Genomic DNA, 19,715 nt, shown 5'->3' with positions numbered 1-19,715 from the left:
AATATCCCGACACGTTACAATCACATAACCCTCTGCCTACATTAGTACTGCACAGTCACAAATTTTGATAACAATATGTCTCATCTTATAATCTTCAATAAAAGAGCTAAAAAAACCTCAGAAAATGTGAGGTTGAAGTCATACATATGTTGTTAAATTTGTAGGTCAGAGTAAGGTTAATTAATATACTAAACATGGTTAAAATACTTTTAACAGGATGATATTTTGCAAGAAATGTATGTAGAATTTCTCACAGAGCAAATGAGAAAGAAAATCGAGATTAATAAGAAAATAAGAAGTAAAATATTGAAATATTTAATGATGATTTATAGGAAAGAAATGCGAACGGGCTCGAAAATAAGAAAGAGAAAAATTAAATCTCAATAAGAACACAATTTTCTTTGATATTTTATTTAACATTAATATATTGTATACTTTATGTAAAATCTTCATAATTTGCAACAAACTCAAAAGTGTTAAAACTATTCTTCTATGAAATTGTATGCACACACCGAAGAGGGCAAAATTGATCATTTCTTCAAACTATAAAACAGATTTTCTATATAAGTGGGTTTTCGCGCCATTTTTTAAAAAATATATCTTCAATGTATGTTTAAAATTATACATTTTTTTCTTAACATAAAGATGGAGCATGGACCCAGTCTACCTTAAAAACACACTTTTATGAACACAAAATTAGTATCTTTCCGAGAAATATTTGAAGTCCAGTTATTCAAGGTTCATATCACAAACTAGTTTTAAATGTCTTTACCTGTAAAGAGTTGTATGGTGTAGTAGTTAACGTATTAGTCTATAAGAAGAAAAACTGACTTGGATTTCATGGCTTGGGTTCAAATCCCAAGAAATCCTTAACGATCAATGATCAATTATGTGTTAAGGTCACCAACTCGGACAAGTTTGAATTGTACTCTCTGAACAAATATCTCTAAGAATGACCTTTAAGTAATTTCTTTAAAATGTTATAAAGAGAGAAAAGGGCAAAAAGTCACAGATATTTATCGGGGCATTAAAGTAAATTAAAGAATAAATCAGATTGAGTATTTTAGGCGGATTTAGATGCAGATCAGGCTCTGCCGTTAAAAATTTCCAGTTAAAATTGCTTAACCATTATCCTTTTAGCCAACGTCAAAATATGTTTCCTCTTTTTTCTTCATAGGTGAAAAGAGACGAATATTGAGGACAACTGTTAACCTTATCATCATGGTCCAAAGAGACCTTCACCATGTGAATATTGTTTTAAATCGTGTACCTTCATGATAATTTGCAGGTCTTGTGGGGACTTCAAAATACATACAAAATGTCAAATTAACCATTCGTTCGTACCAATGATCAATTACGATTCTTTACATTTTTCTACCTGGTACAAATCATATTGTGGTTATTGAACAAAGTTAATTGGTAAATGTATGCATACGTGTGCTGAAGCATGTCCGACATTGAAACGAGACGCTATTTCTTTTATAATAAGGAAAATTTGGCAGGTAATTTGTGTTAAAAAAATAGAATATGCAAATTAGACTTATTTATATATTATTCAAGAAATATAATTTGATCTTCCTGTACGCATATCCTTGTGCAGTTCTACTTTTCTGAACAAGCCATTAATGTATGCATACATGTTGTAAACAATATAACATTTTCTGGATTAAATAAAGTTAAACAGATTGAAAAGGTAAGATTTTGCTTTTCAAAAAACCTTTCAACTAAATGTACATAAAAGTTGTTAAAATATTTTGAAATTTAAAAGTTTAATATTCATCATGATGAAAAAAATTATATCTCCTATATTTTTTTTAATGTGCATTAATTCAAGCCAGATAATTTAGTTAATTATGATAGGTAATAATTACATCTTAACGTGTATACATTATGTTTGAAATGAATTAATGAACCTTTTGTGAACATCATAAGTATTTCTTAAATCAATTATGTATTGTAATTGATCATTCATATATCTTACAAAATGTCACTTTATAATATTTTATTCATGTAATTGCATATTTTAAGATAGGTTTTTTCCCCAAATGGATACTTTATAAGAAACAAGACGTGTTTTTAAAAATACAGACGACCTCGAACATGGTCAAATTGTGAAGTTAACAAAATGATTCTGGACATATCATTTTTGTTATCATATATGAAATTTTAATGGACAGAATAATGGTTGTTTTGAATTCAAATTTTAATTTGCATTTCATATTGTTTGTCAAGTCCATCATGTAGTGACCTACTTACGTTTTTATTTAGTTCTGCAACTGTTATTGGTAAAACAATAATTTAATATACACATACATTAATTGTCATGTTCTAAATTTTGAATTTACTGGATGGGGGTAAATACAAAATTTATGAAGTTGTCTAAATTATGTATTTACTCCAATCCCACAGTTTCTAAATTTAGAACATGACATAAACATATTTGTCGGGATGATATAGACTAACACAAAATGAACATATTCTGTGATGCCAATCGGGTATTTATTCATAAATATTTATTACAGATAAACAGACGAACAAAGTATCTTTGATATCCATATATTAAAGGCGTAATATCCTAGCCAACTATGGAGAGTTTACCTTATACCCTTCTTAAGTCTAAATTATGTGTTTGGAATATATATATATATATATATATATATATATATATATATATATATATATATATATATATATATATATATATATATATATATATATATATATTCCAAACATTATTCGAATTGCAGAATGGCAAGGAGGGAGTCGCCCCCTCTCAATAGAGGGGGGGGGGGACCACTTTCTGCGGCATCTGTCGTCATTTTTCCAGTGTATATAATCATAAATCATTTAAACATATTTTTCTGATACAGAAATTAAAATCTTCATGACCACTCTTAATAAAATTGAGAAATTTTAAAATCCTTACACAGAGCTCGGAAATCATGGAAACTTTTTTGCCGAATAATCTAAATATAATTTTTAAAATGTTTTGACTTCCTATTAACTCAAACATACTTCCTAATTTCTAGTGCCTGTCCTAATCGTAGACTCCTGTTGCTGTCATTTTTTAATAGCCTGCTATAAAAATCAAAAAGCTTATACTGTAAAAATTGGAAAGGCATAATAGTGTGAATTGCTAAAAATACTTTTATTGCATTTGATGAAAAAATATTTTAGTAACTGGTAAATAAATAAAATTTATGATCAATCCCCCCCCCCCCCATTTTTCAATCAAATACATGCAAAAATAAATATTTTTTTTTACATCAAGAAAATGATGTGTAGGCTACAGCCTTTTTGCCTATATGGAATATACATCATGGGGAAAGCGAACGCGATTTTTCTTTATCACTACTACGATGTCTTTCAAGATTTCCTGTGTACACTAAAAAGGCATACATGAACTAAGTAATTTTAATACGTACTCCTTTAGGCTAAACGATTTTTTTAAAGTCCTAAAGGTGTATAAAGGGTCCATTGTTTTGTTAAATAATTAATTTTTTATCATTATTAAATACTTTTATATCTTTTTTTCTCTATGACCATTACATCATGTATTGAAACTTGTGTATTGATTGGTTATGTATCTTGCGAGACCCGAGCGGTTTCCTTATAAATAATTATCGAATATATAATTATTTTGCCCATGCATCGCAAGATTGACACTGAAAGTTGATAACCGAACATTTGTCTACCGTTGTAATTAAATAAACAACATAGCCATAGGGCCCTGGGCACGTGTCTCTCCCTCCCCCCCCCCTACATTCACTTTATCTTTATATTTTTTTACCGATATAATATACTATAGAAAGCATGCAACTTTATGCTTGTGTCCTTTCGAAAATAACGTCTAATAACCGTGATAACCCTCTGTTGTTTTTTTGGGGCGATGGGGGTGGGGGAGGGGGGCTTTACAGTGATTTTTTTTTTATTATTTCCTACGGGCTTGGACAACTTGGACAAAGAGAAATCATCTTTATTACATGTAAGCATGTATATTTCAGCCATCCGTACTTAAAGGGCTGTCTCTTGGTTTCACAAACTTGGTCACTGGTCACTTTCTAATACCTTGTCACAAACTATATCCACTTTGAAACCCATATTGGTCACTAGTCACTTTCTAATACCTTGTCACAAACTATATCCACTTTGAAACCCATATTGGTCACTGGTCACTTTCTAATACCTTGTCACAAACTATATCCACTTTGAAACCCATATTGGTCACTGGTCACTTTCTAATACCTTGGCACAAACTATATCCACTTTGAAACCCGTATTACTAATTATTATTAATCACAAGTCACTTGTTTTATTGCACACTTAATTTTGAAACCCGTATTAGTCACTGGTTACTTTCTAATATCTTGTCAGAAACTATATCCACTTTGAAACCCGGTCCATATTACTATTTATTATTAATCGGTAGTCACTTGTTTAATTGCACACTAATAATTCTCATCGACTACAATACCCTTTGCTCTTTGAATCCGATTAACAATACTTATATTTATTATGACATCAAACCTGTAAACAATGTAAATAATACGATATAGATATTCTTGATATAAATTTATTATAATATTTAAAAAGTTATAATATAAATTTAAGCATATTTTGCAGCCAAAAAACCTAATATTTTTTCTAGTTTCGTTCTTATATATATATATAACACTCTTTCTTGCATTGTAATATAATCAAATGACCTCTTCGGTTTGAATATATTCAACGATTTTTTGAAGGTCAAAACTTAGCAAAGGGGAGTAATTGAATCTTAAACCGCCTTTTGATTGGTTAGTTTGGATCTTGAATCTCGAAACTCGAATCCCGTATTTCGAAACTCGAATCTCGAATGAGCCTTCTGGGCTTTCGTATATAATATTCTTTCCCAGGAAGATGCATTTTCCCTCCTTTTTCGGAGTTTTATTTTATGTTTTAACCATTCACTATTCATCATGAGATAGAAAAAAAAACATGGTGAATTGTGACTTGAGTGTCTCTGTAATTAAAAAACAAAAATAAAGAAAGTACAGATAATGATCAGTCAAAGGAAGCAAAATCGTGCAATGCAATTCTCGACCAGGCTTAAAAGGTGCTCAGTGTTAGAGTTATGAGAATTTTACTAGAAACAGACTCGGACAAACACAACAGTTCACATATCAAAACCTTTTTATGAAATGCATAAAAGACGACAGTCAACATTCGACCTAACGATAGACTGTATTTGCAAACAAGGCCATTGTATCGACCAAAAAATTTGCAAAATGTTTACTTTAAACGAGATTGTTGATATTCTTGGTATCATCAACTTATTTGTCAGAAGCCTGCCCCGTTTAAGAAATTGTTTACATAGAAATTAATATGCTCTAGTGTATCGAATCAATTGGGAGACTTAAGCTCTATATGCAGGTGATAATAGTATGTATGCTACATAAATAAGGGAAGTTGATGGATAATATAAGTCATCACGTTCACTGTCAAGATTAGTTGTTAGTTTTTAATCGATGCCTTTCTCTAGTAATACACCCAAATATGACCACAGATGTTTCAGACTTTGTGGTGAATTTTATTTGGAGTTCAATGGGATATATCGAATCAAGCTAGGAAATAATGAAAATGCATATTGTTAATTGATAAAACGTCGTCGATATATCTTATTGTCGAATTGAAGGCCACAGCAAGAAACTTTTTCTTTTCATGTAGAAATTTTTGAATAAACCATGTAAATTGCATTGCATAATCTGCTTGTTTTAAGCGCATAAGCATCCATCCTGATCAATCATAAAACATGTCAGTGAAATGCTAAAACCTTCTTGATTCTTACAAAACCTAAATATGAAAGATTCAACAATTTCTTTTCTATTAAACACAGTATAACATTTTCTTATTGACTGTGACAAAGCATAAGTCTTAATGCCACTATTTTATTCAATAGAGATGCTTTTTATTACATAGTTTATTGTTCACAAATAATCATTGGCTGACTGACCACTGTTGCCTTTAATTTTGGAGTACTACATAAAATCAACGATATAAAAAAAAGTTTATCAATGAACTAAACAGAAACGTATATGTACAAGTGAAGAATTTGAATTAGTTTAATTTCCTTAATCATAATTTGCGCCATCTGTCAAACAACCGCAGTCATGTGGTGAAAAAGGAAAAAAATAAAAGCGCTGACGAATTATGTTTTTAAGTATTAGAATTCCGAATCTGGAATAATAAGATCTCCAACAATCATCAATCAAGAGAGCTTTTACGATGCACATTGTTCCGCAGAGAGACTGTAAGAAGTCTTGATACACAGTTCCTATAAAAATATTCTTATAAAAACAATCTGAAAACAGTTAATAACGAGATATTATCAATACGGAATTTAAAAAAAAGCCCACAAAAACAAGAAACAGTACGACATTTATAATTAACTCCGGACACGACATTTGTCCGGACTTTCTTAGAATAGACGAACATAAAATAGAGAAAAACTCACATCTGAAGTCCAAATACACATCAACTTATCATGAGAAATCTTGGCATGGGCTTGTCGTCGTCCATGTGACCTAAATCAGTGGTTATAATATCCAGGAAGAGATTCTCTTCACCCAAAGGTCTTGCTATAGGTATTATCGATTTTTTTTTTTTTTGGAAATTGATGGATACAACTCATCTTTTTTAAGAATTTATTTTGAATACTATCACAAGATCACATCGATCACGGTAGCCTAGTGGTAACTGGTAAGGCGTTTGCTTTCGTGATTTGTGGCCCGGGTTTAATTCTCGTACGATAAAGAACCCTCACTGCTCAACTGACTTCAACTGACTTCAGTGCCGAATATATGGGTCTGAATTGAAGCCCTTGATCGGTATATGGTGACGTCTCTATATGAGTGAAAAATTCTCGAATGAGATCTAAAACAATGTACAATCCATCAATATAACAAGATCACTGTTTGTTATCTAAAACCTTTTCAAATATCTATTTATGAAAACACATATGCGCATGCAATTTTTCATGCACATATATCTTATTTCGATGTAATTATAGTTTTATTTTTTAATACTTTTCTTTTTTAAACGCCCCAAGTTTTCTAGCAAAACATTCCTAAAGAAATGCGTGAAACAGAGGAAATTCGAATAAAGGAAAATATTTTAGATTTTTACGTGAACTTTGGGTAAGTTCATCGTTTCTGATCCGTTTGTGAGGAGAGTAGCGGAACAGAAAGCCTTGGTTAACGAAGATGGGGTAAATTATGACATAAAATCAAATACTCATGGAGTGGACATTGATGAGCGTTTGATTATTATCTTCGTCGTTGTTTAAGAGTCATCTTCAAAAATGGACTCTTTATTACTTTGATTTTCGTACAAGATACGCTTATGGCTGCCAAAAAATACTACATGTAGTTCTTTGAAGGCTAAAATAGTCTTCAGGGGCGTAAATAAAAAAATATCTATATAAAGTTTCATAGAAAGATTTAAATGATATAAAAAAAATCTAATATTTCTATTAGAATGACTGAATTTGATTTTTAAACACTTAACTTTGATAGCTGTTGATATATCACATAAGATTCAATAAACAATATCGTATAGTCCAACTTCCAAAGATTTTGTCAAAAAGTGATTAGACAATTAAAACTAGTAAGTTAATTATATTTTGGAATATTTAGATTATCTTCCGATTAAAGCGGTTTTATAGTTGAAGATGCAAAATATTGGATGACGCAATTTAGTACACGTATGGAGAGAACGTAAATTAAAAGATTTCTATTATAAACATATACATGTATTGTTATAGAAACTGAATTTATAATAAATTGATGTTAAGAGAAATCTTCAATACCGTTTTTCCATTTAGAGAATAACAAGATATATATATATATATATATATATATATATATATATATATATATATATATATATATATATATATATATATATATATATATATATATATATATATATATATATATATATATATATATATATATATATATATATATATATTGTTATTCTCTAAATGGAAAAACGGTATTGAAGATTTCTCTCTCTCTATATATATATAAACACTGTAACTATGTCAATTTTAATGACAGGAAATCTTTAAATGGTTTCTTCTTCCCATTGATGTGTAAAGGATTTTGAAATTTTAATCATTTTACGCCGATTTGAAAATTACAGAAGGTATTCATGAACATACAATAGAAAAACCATATTAAATGTTAGACGCCTATTAATTTAGTAGAATTTGACAAAAAGTATAAATTGAGACCTGGTTTATAATAAATATAAGTCATAGAATTTCGAGCTTTATAAATCCGGACATTGGCGTGTCAAACCTCGCTACCGGTCAAGAAGATTGATTCAATATGCCTTTTTCACTTTTTTGAACCGTTCACGGTAGCTCAGTCGGTAGAGCGCTCGCTCCGTGATCGGGAGGTCGTGAGTTCGAATCTCGGCCGCGACAGACCTAAGTCGATAAAAAAATCGGTAGCAACTGTTCCTTCGCCATGCGCTCGGCACTTTGAAGTGAAAGTTGCGAGTCCTTCGGATGAAACCTTAAAAACCGAGGCGCCGTGTAACGGCAGGCGTTGGCACGATAAAGATCCCTCACTGCTCAATGGCCATGAGTGCCGAGTAAAGGTCAAGGTATATGGTGACGTCTCTATATGAGTGAAAAATTCTCGAATGGGACGTAAAACAACATACAATCAATCAATCAATCACTTTTTTGAAGTCCAATCAGAAAAGGAAAAACAAGTCAGTGAATTGATATGTGAATAAAACCAAAACAGTGGATTAGAAATAAATAATTATGATATATTCTGAGGTCAAAGATAGATGTTTCCCATATTTAAGGCAATAGACGTACATGTCAATGCCTTTGTACAGTCCTAAAATGGTAGATTGGTTGTTGTTTAACATTCCAAAGTGCTTTTGATATGGTGCAACAAATTTTGATCTAAGCATGCCACTTACTTCCGTAGGTACCAGTAAGTGAGCGTTCTTTGTTGTGCCAACACCTACTGTACCATGGCTTTCTCGATCAAAAGCGCAAAAGATACGTCTAATGCAGGGTGCTTCGTGAGGAAATCGTACCCGACCTCTCGAGCGTCGAAGCACTAGACTATAAGACTATCGCCACCGATCACTCTTCAAAAGAAAAGAAAGAAAAAAATACACAGAAAAAGATGCATCAATTACTAATTTTTTTTGAAACTCTTATTTTTCCAAAGTGAAACCTTCGGCTCCCATATAATCTTTTTTTTAATGAATAGACAATTAGTCATGGTCTGCTCGAGATGAAGTGATAGAAAGTGTGTGTCGTACAGGCAACAAAATTAAGCAGACATTGAGAGTTCAAAAGTCATGGAAATTATTCAGCCGGGAATCAGCCCTGAAAAACTGAAAGCGATATAAAATTGGCTTATGTGCTTAAGAAATCTTGGTGAAGTATTGCAATTTTATGGAAAGTTTTTGTTCAAATTTGCGAAAAAATGTTTTATATGAATGCTGTTTTCTCTATTTTTGCTGGACATTCATCATAACACTTTTTGGGTGTTGCCTGCTAACCAGAGATAGGAATAGCTGTGTCCGACGTCTGTCTATATGTATGACACATCATTTACCATGGAAACCGTGACTGGTAGAGATCTAACTTTACGTTTAATACAAAAAGTTCTTGTCAAAAGAGCGTCAAGTAAATGTCAGGGTAACTGACCTTGCACTTGATCTTTGTTCTGCTTTAAAATTTTACTGTATTTTCCAATATTCTTTGCTCGGCAGATAATTGAGCTTCTGTATTTATCATGTAAATTGCTTGTCACAATGACTATAATATACATGTATTTGTAGCAAACCTTGTGACCTTACTTGACCTTTGATTTACTAGTGAAAGAAATGTGATTTTTTGAGACTTCTTAAGGATATGAAATTTAGGATGTGAACATCTTCGCTAGCTTAGAGTCCTTGGCCTACGGTGCTAACAAAAGTTGGGATTTTTTTTCTCAAGTTGTGATTGGATTTGATTGATATCGTTCGACCAATCAGCAATTGCTATTTGTAAATGACGATATTTGCGTTCGATATATATCTTTAATCTCGGGAATGAAAAACACATAACCAACGATCCGTAACATGCCATTCTATAAATAGCTATGGTGTCATCTAATCTTAAGTTGATGTGCAAATAATTTGATCAGGAATCTGTATTGCAGATGTGGCTTTGCACCCTAAATAATAAATAAATATCGTTCGATACATTCGTGTTAATTATTCTCTACACACTTTAATTTTTAAATTCGCTTTTTATTTCTGTCGATGACGCAATCTGTGTGTACTAGTAAGTTGCAAGATTCGAGATCACATGACGTAAACAGTCCCGACTTTTGACAGCAGTGAGCACCATAGGCCAAGGGTTTGTGGGGAGAGTAGCAGATCAGAAACCCTTGGCTGGCGAAGATGGGATGTGAAATGTTCGTCAGATCTTTTAGAAAAAGGCTCATTTTCATATTTATGATGCACGATACTCATAAACATGTATGGCTTCAAGGTTTAAAAAGGGTTCCTTTTTGTATATTTTTTCCAAAACTCCATTTGAAATACTTGATGAGCAGCTTTTGACTGATTTTGACCTTAATTTGTCTTTTGAATTGTTTGAGAAATTTACACAATTATAATATATATATTGAAAAGCAATACAATGTAGATGAAGATTTGATATTTAGCATGTCGATTTCCTTATGCTTAAGGACCACTTGGTGTCCTTGGCCTAAGAATTTGACCTTTTTTGTAAACTTTTATAAGATCAAAGAAACAAACGTCGTCATAACCCAAGACGTTCTAATAAAACACAAACAACACAAATAATGCCATCCCTTAATTAAACTTATTATTATTATTATTATTATTATTATTTGGTTATTTTGTTCCCATAATTTTTGGCGCAGCTCTGAATGTTAAGTCCACAATGAATATCTTAATGCGAGAATGATCTTTGAGGCTATAACAAGTGTTTTGCATGACATAATTTCTTATATACAAGATAAGGTAACACATTCAATCATTTCAACATTTGCTTATCACAGAAAAACGTTTAATATCAGTTTCTCTAAGTACAGGCATTTAAAATTTTTATTGGTGTTTGAAATTCTTAGCACAAATTGAAATTGACCTTCTCCATCACGATGTGTACCTAACAACATTTTTTGCATCAAAATTTATGCCTATGTGGTTCCAAATCAGGCGAGTCTGTTTATTCATGTAGAGTTGAAAAACACATTTTAATTGAATTGAACAATTAAACATAATGATAGCACCTTATTTACAAAAAACAAAATTGCCAAAAAATACAAAAAAATTAAGCTAAAAGGTTGCTGTAGCATTATGTTTTTGAATAACGTTCATTTTATACATCGAATTACATGGTTCATAAACTTCATTATCAGTTAGTAATTGCGAAATACATTTTCTAATTGAGTAAAAATCAACTAATTACCCCTGTCATAACTGGATTGTGTTTAACTGTGCACCTGAATCTTTATCTATTTCACGACTTTTATGTCTAATTCTAAAAAAATCTATCCGTGTCCAAAAATATTTGAAGTGTTTCATGTGTCTGTGGGAAAAATCTATGGTTCTGTAAAGGTGTACTACACGTATTGAATATTTTAGTTATCAATATATAAACAACAAAGTGACAAATAAATTGATATCTCGGTTGTTTTTTAAAGTAATATTTTGTGTAGCATAAGAAGCAAATTATAATTTAGTTGTACTTTCTTTTAATATCAAGAAATATTAGTGCGATACTTGAAATTGATACTCTAGCTTCATCAAGCAAGTTTGTCACTCAGGAAGTTAAGAAATGCATTTATCAAAATTTGATTGGTTTTAACACACAATTTCCTTGTCTCTATATTTAACTAATAAAATTCAATCACATGACAATTAAAAACAAACTCATTACCATAATTATTAATCATCTTCTGAACATAATACTGCAGAGACACACAAAAGGTTAATTTCTTAATAGAAATGTCACAGAGCGATTATCCAGCCATGTAAGTGTATTTTCTTCACGTGAAATTTGACAGCTTTGTCATTACGTAGTATGATGGATAGGTCCCTGTAAAATTTTGATTTTTGAATTGTCATATATTAATTTTGGACGGGAGAATACACGCATGCTCTCTTTCTCCGAGAGCATCGGTGTAAGGAGTCATTAGCGGAACATCAATTTTTTCATCTTCTGACTTACAAAAAGTAGTTAAAGGTATGTTATACTAGTATTTTGAACGAATTTTCTTTTTAAATTCAATTTATGATCTAAAGATGCAAATTATTTTTTTCCTGAAAAAAATATTTTTTCCCAATAAATTTGGGGGAAACAGTGTAAAAAAGAACTGATTATCTTGGTCACATATATATAGATATCCGGAAATGTCTGTGTCTTCATTATTACATTTACTGACGTATAAATGCTAATTTGTGTTTTCCTCTGCCCTCTGCGTGTGATGGACTGTTGTTCTGTGACCATGTCAACCATGTGACCTTTTGACAGAAACAAGAACTATATCAAACAAATTGTCGCTTATTTTCTTGTGCTCTATCTTTAAGACAACAAACTGGAAATTAAATGATAATTGATTACCGAAAATGCTTTGGAGAAAATCAAGTAGGTATTTTTGTTTGTTTATTTTGTTAAATTGTTCTTGCTTTAAGTTTTTTTCTTCATTTTTTAATTTCACTGGTATGTTTTGGTTTCATTTGTTATGCTTTTTTCAAAATAGGAAATTATTACTTTCTTTAAACTTTGAAATTATAAAAAATTGTAGATGATAAAAGAATAAATTTGTAAGACATGACATGACATAGCAACTATTACTTAAATAGCTCAAAGCTACATTTTTATTATTTATGGTGCCTATTTTTGTAATTTCCGTCTGTGATATGCATTTTCATTAAGGATGCTATAAACAACGTCAAAGAATACTATAAATATTTTATTTAATGATAAGTAATTTGTTAACACTTAATAGGATATTAATAACAATGACAAATAAAATTTTAACCCGACGTAGATATAAATAACAGCCATTGAAGCAAAAGCTGGCTACTTTCCATAATGCTAATTTAAAACATATGTAATCACTAACAGGTTAAACATGCGCTTTGGTGTAAGAGTTAGATAAATCACATTAAAGTCGACCACTTTATCTACAAATTCCCCACGTAAAGTTTTGTCGTTCTTCTCTAGTTGAATATATTACCGGCTTTTAACCTCGTCATTATTGCCTCTGACAATTCGTGTGACGTAAATGAGGATGTATATCTGTCATTATTAAGGTGATTTTCCCCCAACAGTCCAATTGTTTAGTATGTCTCTTAGGCTCATTGTCATGAAATATTCTTTATATGTTTCTCGATCGGTTTTTCTGCTCATTGAAAGCTTGAAATTAAGCAACATTTTATCATCTTTACGGGTAAAAAAAAATCTCAGGAAAGATACGAGATTAAAATTCCTGTGATGTCACGAACCGTGATGACGTAAAATGTAATAATCGACAGTCATTGCATTTTGTGTCAAGGTTAACGCAAAATGCAATAAATTTATATGTAATAATCCTTTTAGTAAAAAAAAAAACACCAACATTATTGAACACCATCATGATCATCACGAATGAGACTCTTCAAATGTTTACTCTGAATAATTCCCAAATTGTCAACTCAGTTGTTAATGTTGGGTTTATTACTTTTTTTTTTTACATTAACACAAAATGTAATGAATAAAATGTAATACCCTTGTGAATAAAGAATTACAATACATGTACTCCAACCGTATTGATAAAACAAAATCATTACATATGCGACCCTCGAAATGTTTACTCTAAATATTCCAAAACTGTCAACTCAGTTGTTACTTTTGGCTTTATAACATTTTATCTGACATTTGTGCAATAAGCTTATGACGCTTAATGTAATAATTATGTCATAACATTTTGTAACTTATCTTTGATCTTTCGCTAATTAGTACGCTTCAGTTCAACAAACCAATGAATATATTTTTGGATGGAACAAGATTTATTTTATTATTTTCAATTACATCATCTTTGTGCAATCTTTGTAACAACGGATAACAAATCTGTATAATTAAGCTCCTACTTATTTCTCGTCAGTTAATGATGCAGAATATTCCAATCTTTTTTTTTTTTTTTTTTTTGTTTTTTTTTGTTTTTTTTTTTTTTTTTTTTTTTTTTTTTTTTTTTTGGTTTTTGTTTTTATTTTATAAAAATGTTTGCTAAATAAATAGCAGGCTTATTTTATCAGCAGACTTTCATGTTAATGAATATCGGAATAGTTTCAGTTAAGTATCCAAATTTAATTGCCTTCATGGATATGATATTTTCCTTTTCTGGACCGCATGGATTAATCACGTTTTACGTCATCATACATTGTCTTAATGTTGACCAAAAATATGGTGTTACAAAGTGCAATTCCGTGAAGATTATAACAATTGCATTGTTAGAAAATTCCAACATTTTGGAACGATGTCAAAACCTTACTGAATGATTATAAAATTAATGATTTCCTATTTCCTTTGAACTCATATTCTTGTAGGTATTGAATAAATGATATACAAAATCAAAGATATGTCTGAATTTCAAAAATATTTCATAAATCCTTCGTTGATTTCTTGAACTTTCCTTGAAAAATCGTGATTGGTACTGACAAAAAATGAAAGAATCACCTGATTGCCCCCAATAAATCTTATGTCATTATGAAAAGTGCGAAACAATCGGAGCCAAGTCAATCAGCATGATTTATCGCCAACACACAAAAATATATAACGATATAATCAATGTGTGCAAACGTGCTAATCAATGACACAGTGATAGATAGCTTATAAGAGATATAAACATTGCTGTCAACATTTCTAATTACCCAGGCATTAATTGCTACACCTTCAAATTCTCCGAAATTAAGAAAATCTCTTCAGTGTTAATTTTACCTCACAAAACACTAGGAGGAGAATGAACGAGAGGCTCAAAGGCTAGAATACGCTTCTGAGTCAAAGTTCTCTTCCTTTGAAAAATATCCAAAGAGAAATACACTAAATAAAGTCAGGATTTCAACACTATCAATTCACAGTATATTGATACTTGATATCATGTTTACAGACTGTAGCCTTTTTGTACTTGCATAAGTCTAATATATATTTTTGTTATTTTTTTATTTTGGCCCAACCCTCTCCCCAGAAAAAAACTGAATTATGCTGCCTTGAAATATTTTTCACTTAATTTGACTACTTGTGATCTTGCTCCTCCGACGAAGAGGATCTGAAAGGTATTTCCTGTATACCATGTAAAACTTGAATTCCCAGTAATGACCTCGCACTATCCAAATTAAAGGGGCTATAATGTGGACAAAATTGAATCAACATTACAAAGAAACGCTTGCTTAGTAGTTGTACTTAGTGGGACAATACTGTGAATCTGAAAAAGATTTAAACTTTTTCTATATATTCCAAGTAAAATTTTGACACCCTATTCTAGGCCTCTTGAACAATATGGCCCTATATCCTAACTTGGGAATGTGCTTTAAGGTGAACAATGTTTTGTTTATAATACATGGGTATGCATGTATATTACATGTACTACGACTAATTGCGGTCCTCTTATGATTAGGCTTCGTCATAACCTCACCTGATTTTTTTCACTTGGGGGGGGGGGGGGGGCTTCCCTCATTTGAACAATGTACCATTACTGAGAGATGCAAAAACGAAAGTGAATTGAAACCAGCAAATTATTCATTAACTGGTAGTGTGTAAAGTCAACTTTCCCATGGACCTGTGTTTTACAGGAAAATAGCCCACGTAGAGAAAACATATTAACATGTTACAGACGAAGAGCAGAATGGATTCGTGTCCATTAAAACCATGAACGTCCTCTTAAGCCCTTGACCAACATACATATTAAACATTTAGGTGTGTCAACATCGGTAAAACAAAAGCATGTGAATGGATGAAAATCTCAAAATAAAAGATCTGTCACAAATTGAGAGAAGTATTCAATTATCCAAAAAATAACATTTTTATGAGTTAATGAATGAAGTTGAAACTAATCCTAGGTTGTTTAATTCAGCTCCAGACCTTAATTATTCCTTTGACACTTCACAAAGAAGAATGTCTTGTTAATTCACTTGATGTTATTCACAGAATACCCTTTCAGATGAATTGAACATGTCATTTCTCTTGATGTTTTAAAACTTAAAGCTTGTCATTGAAAGAGAACGTTTCAGATATGTAATAATAAAACTTGCGTTATTGCATCAAAAACCACTTACCACAAGAATAATTGTTTTGTTACACAGACAGTAATCATTTCTTCATAAAAATAGCCATAAATATTTCATTTTATTTATAAGACCATAACTTCGCCCAACTGGTTTTTCACGGCGTAGACATTACATTATTAACGAGTGCCTCAATCATTAGTAATCGCAAGGAGATTTTGAATGATTTATAAAAGTTCAATTGAGACATAATTTCCACATCTAAAAGCATTTTAGTGATTCCTACATTTTTTGTGGTTGGGTTTTTACATCTGACCTCATTGACCTACATTCCAAAAAGAGGTTTTTACAATATTGACAACTGATACATATTTCTTTCAGATGATTACCATGGGAACGCTATTCCGGCTAGGCCTTATTGCGACTCTGTGTATGTTGGTCCAATCCAAGATGACCATCATAGACACTCCCGAAGAGCTGAAGAGCTGTTTCGATCAGCCTCGTTTTCACACCAGAGAGATGGACCCTCGTCTCGATAATGTTCATCAGTATTGTATTCAAAAATTCAGATGGCATCTTCAGGCCCTTAACCCAAACATTACGACAGAAACAACTCACTGGATAGACGAGTTATTACGTATGGCCAACAAGGAGGCACGAACCAAGAGACAATCCTTGAGAAGACGAGTGGAAATCAGACGGGCAACAGATCAACAACGACAGGACTACTTCAGAGCCATCAATATGCTGAAAAGAGATACTGTAAATAACTGCAAATTTACATTTTTAAAATTTAATAAATAAGTTCAGTTTTAAGGACTGGAAAAGATCCCCAGCCTCTTTGCTAAATGTCACATATTTTGTAGATTATACAGTTGTTAACATATGTATCAATACTTTACTTGGTATCCTTTAGACGTTATACTCCTTTACCAAAGACTGGATTGTTTTTTAAAATGGTATAATGTCTATTGATCCTTTCAGGATGTCAAACCTAACCGTTTTGATGCCTTGGGACTGCTTCATCAACAAAGAGGTGATGACGTCCACCATGGAGCTGCTTTCCTGGCTTTCCATAGAGTTCTTCTACTTATGTAAGTTTCTTAATCAACATAATTTCAAGTACATGCAAGATATTGAGTCACAAGCTTGCAGCAACTGGGTTGGTACAAAATGTTTACAGAAGCCTTTATACTGATTTACAAAACTATCTTTAAAAATCGAAAACAGTAAAACGAATATAAATTTATGTATTATTTATCATTTTAAAAATCTAATCTGAAATACTCTAAATACTTCCCTGTCTTTCAGGTACGATAATGTATTTTTAATCAATTTACAGCTTTGAAAATGCTCTCCGACAGAAGGTACCAGGGGTGACTTTACTCTACTTTGATTCTCGTCTCGATCAACCGCTTAGAGATCCCACTAGGTCCATTATATGGTCACCACAGTTCGTGGGAACCATGAAAGGTCGTGTTATTGATGGACCATTTAGATACTGGCAGACACCAGCAGGACCTCTTGTTCGAGCTGGAGGTCATGAGGGAGAATATTTCACCTATAGACACATCCGGGCAGTCATGACAAGATCTACTTTGGAGGAAATATCTGAGCCTCATGCGCCACCACCGTTCGACTTTGAAATCAGACATGGTGATGTGCACCAACACATTGGAGGCATAATGTCACCAGCTGAAACTGCTGCATACGATCCAATTTTCTATCTCCATCATTGTTTTGTGGATTACCTGTGGGAAGTTTTCCGAAGAAGCCAAAGAGAGAAAGGTGTTGATCCAACCAGGGATTATCCAAGACGTTATGGAACGGCTGCCCATGCTCCAAACTCCTTGATGGGACTTGGAAGACTTCGAAATCTTCACGGAATGAGCGACATGTATACTACAAGAATGTATACTTATGAGCCTTCGCCAACGTGTAGTTACAGAAATCCCAGCTGTGGATCACGTTACCTTACGTGTGAATTCCAGTTTGGACGACCACAGTGTGTTACATTGGAAATGATCACTCCGACTACCCCAACAGCACCGTTCGGATCTGCCACAAATCAACAAACGCAACAACGAACAACACAGACATCGCGATTCCCAAATTTCCCTGTGGGCAACAGAATTCCTCAATTCCCACCTAGATTTGGTAGAAGAAAGAGACAAGCAGGAGTAATAGACGCAAGCCGAATGTCAACCATGGGACAGAATGTGCTGTCTCAATTCGGACAAAATGGACTCGCAAGGTTCGCACAGAACAGAACAGAACAACAAAAAGAACACCAGCAAAAAGTTCAAATGGGTTTCTCAGAAAAATATGAGAATAATGTGGATGTATTTCAAAGATTAAAGGAAGGAGATAAAGAAATAATTTTAAGTCCTATGACAAACATGTGCCCTCCAACTGTCCCAACAAATGTGATTCAAAACTTGTTTCAGATGAATGGTATATCAGACAGCAGAATTTGGGTATACATACCTGTCCAAGTCATATATAAACGACAACATGAGCAGATGGTATTCGATTCGTTTCCGATTGAAGAAGGACAAATGAAAACCGGAAAAGATATATATGATCCAACCGGTTATGACAGTTTAAAAGGAAAATTCATTCAAAATGTTAACTACTCTCGATCTTGTCGAGACATGGACGGAATTTTCACTAAGATCATGGTCCACAGCGATGGTTTGAACTATCATGGATCCTTCCGTGAGTTCGCTGTTGTTGATTCTAGGCAGCCATACACATCATCAACAATTTATGTTGCAGTCAAAAGTCCGGAAAAATTTCACACTGAAGCTATTTTTCAGGCTTACGATCCATGTGGAAATATTTGCAAGCCATACTGTAAACGATTTGGGCATTTTCAACCTTGTGATGGATCACTGAAACTTGATAATACACCTCCAAAACTATACGGCAAAGACTACGGTGAAGCCATTCAGTTAGTCTGGAGCATTACAAATGAAGGAATACCCATATTCCGACCGGATAATATTCAATTGCAATTCGTTTGTAACTGAATACATAACTCCACAATTTACATTTATTTATCGATACACGTAAAATTTACCTTTGTGTCAATTAAGAAATAATATAGCAAAATGCTTTAAACTGACAGTCGTTTCGATTAATAAATGTATTTTGCATTTGAGGTACTGGTGATTTTTAGTGCTTTTCCTGTTTGTTTCCAGTTCTTATATAACACCCATTTTATCATGTCACAAACAAATAGTATTGAGCTGTCTCTCATTTTATCAAAATATTTCATTGTATATCATTTTATTTAGTTAATAAACACATTTATCTTGTTACACCTGCTTTGAAATGTTCCAGTTTCGTCCCTACGTTAAATGACTAATGACTATAACATGATTTATCAACTAGTGGTATACAAGTAACTGCTTTTACTA

At 32.2% G+C, this 19,715-nt stretch overlaps 2 protein-coding genes across 3 annotated transcripts in view; one reads left to right on the top strand and one right to left on the bottom strand.

Annotated features, from left to right (window-relative positions):
* LOC133171732 (twisted gastrulation protein homolog 1-A-like) overlaps window positions 1-19,715 on the bottom strand; it is a 403,867-nt gene that overhangs the window by 342,576 nt on the left and 41,576 nt on the right. The window lies entirely within an intron of this gene.
* On the top strand, window positions 1,631-19,616 carry LOC133205781 (uncharacterized). 2 transcript variants are annotated; one of them, XM_061341652.1, is made up of 4 exons: window positions 1,631-1,693; window positions 16,675-17,055; window positions 17,278-17,387; window positions 17,636-19,616. In XM_061341652.1, exons 2-4 carry the CDS (start codon window positions 16,675-16,677, stop codon window positions 19,323-19,325), a joined length of 2,181 nt encoding a protein of 726 aa, XP_061197636.1. In that variant the 5' UTR covers window positions 1,631-1,693; the 3' UTR covers window positions 19,326-19,616. The 2 variants fall into 2 exon arrangements, with proteins under 2 accessions (XP_061197636.1, XP_061197635.1); XM_061341651.1 differs by lacking the exon at window positions 1,631-1,693 and adding an exon at window positions 12,147-12,274.

Source organism: Saccostrea echinata, unplaced genomic scaffold (genome assembly GCF_033153115.1).
Source record: "Saccostrea echinata isolate AGI-Se365-2 ecotype Australia unplaced genomic scaffold, CSIRO_AGI_Sech_v1 ptg000054l, whole genome shotgun sequence".
NCBI classification, from domain to species: domain Eukaryota; kingdom Metazoa; phylum Mollusca; class Bivalvia; order Ostreida; family Ostreidae; genus Saccostrea; species Saccostrea echinata.
This window is presented reverse-complemented; position numbering and strand designations above follow the sequence as displayed.

What these genes read in the sequence shown, in the direction of transcription:
- LOC133205781 (XM_061341652.1), top strand. Translation starts at nt 16,675, where the DNA reads ATGATTACCATGGGAACGCTATTCCGGCTAGGCCTTATTGCGACTCTG. An exon ending in ATATGCTGAAAAGAGATACT is followed by an intron (nt 17,056 to 17,277) that starts GTAAATAACTGC and finishes TGATCCTTTCAG; the next exon opens with GATGTCAAACCTAACCGTTT. An exon ending in CATAGAGTTCTTCTACTTAT is followed by an intron (nt 17,388 to 17,635) that starts GTAAGTTTCTTA and finishes ATCAATTTACAG; the next exon opens with CTTTGAAAATGCTCTCCGAC.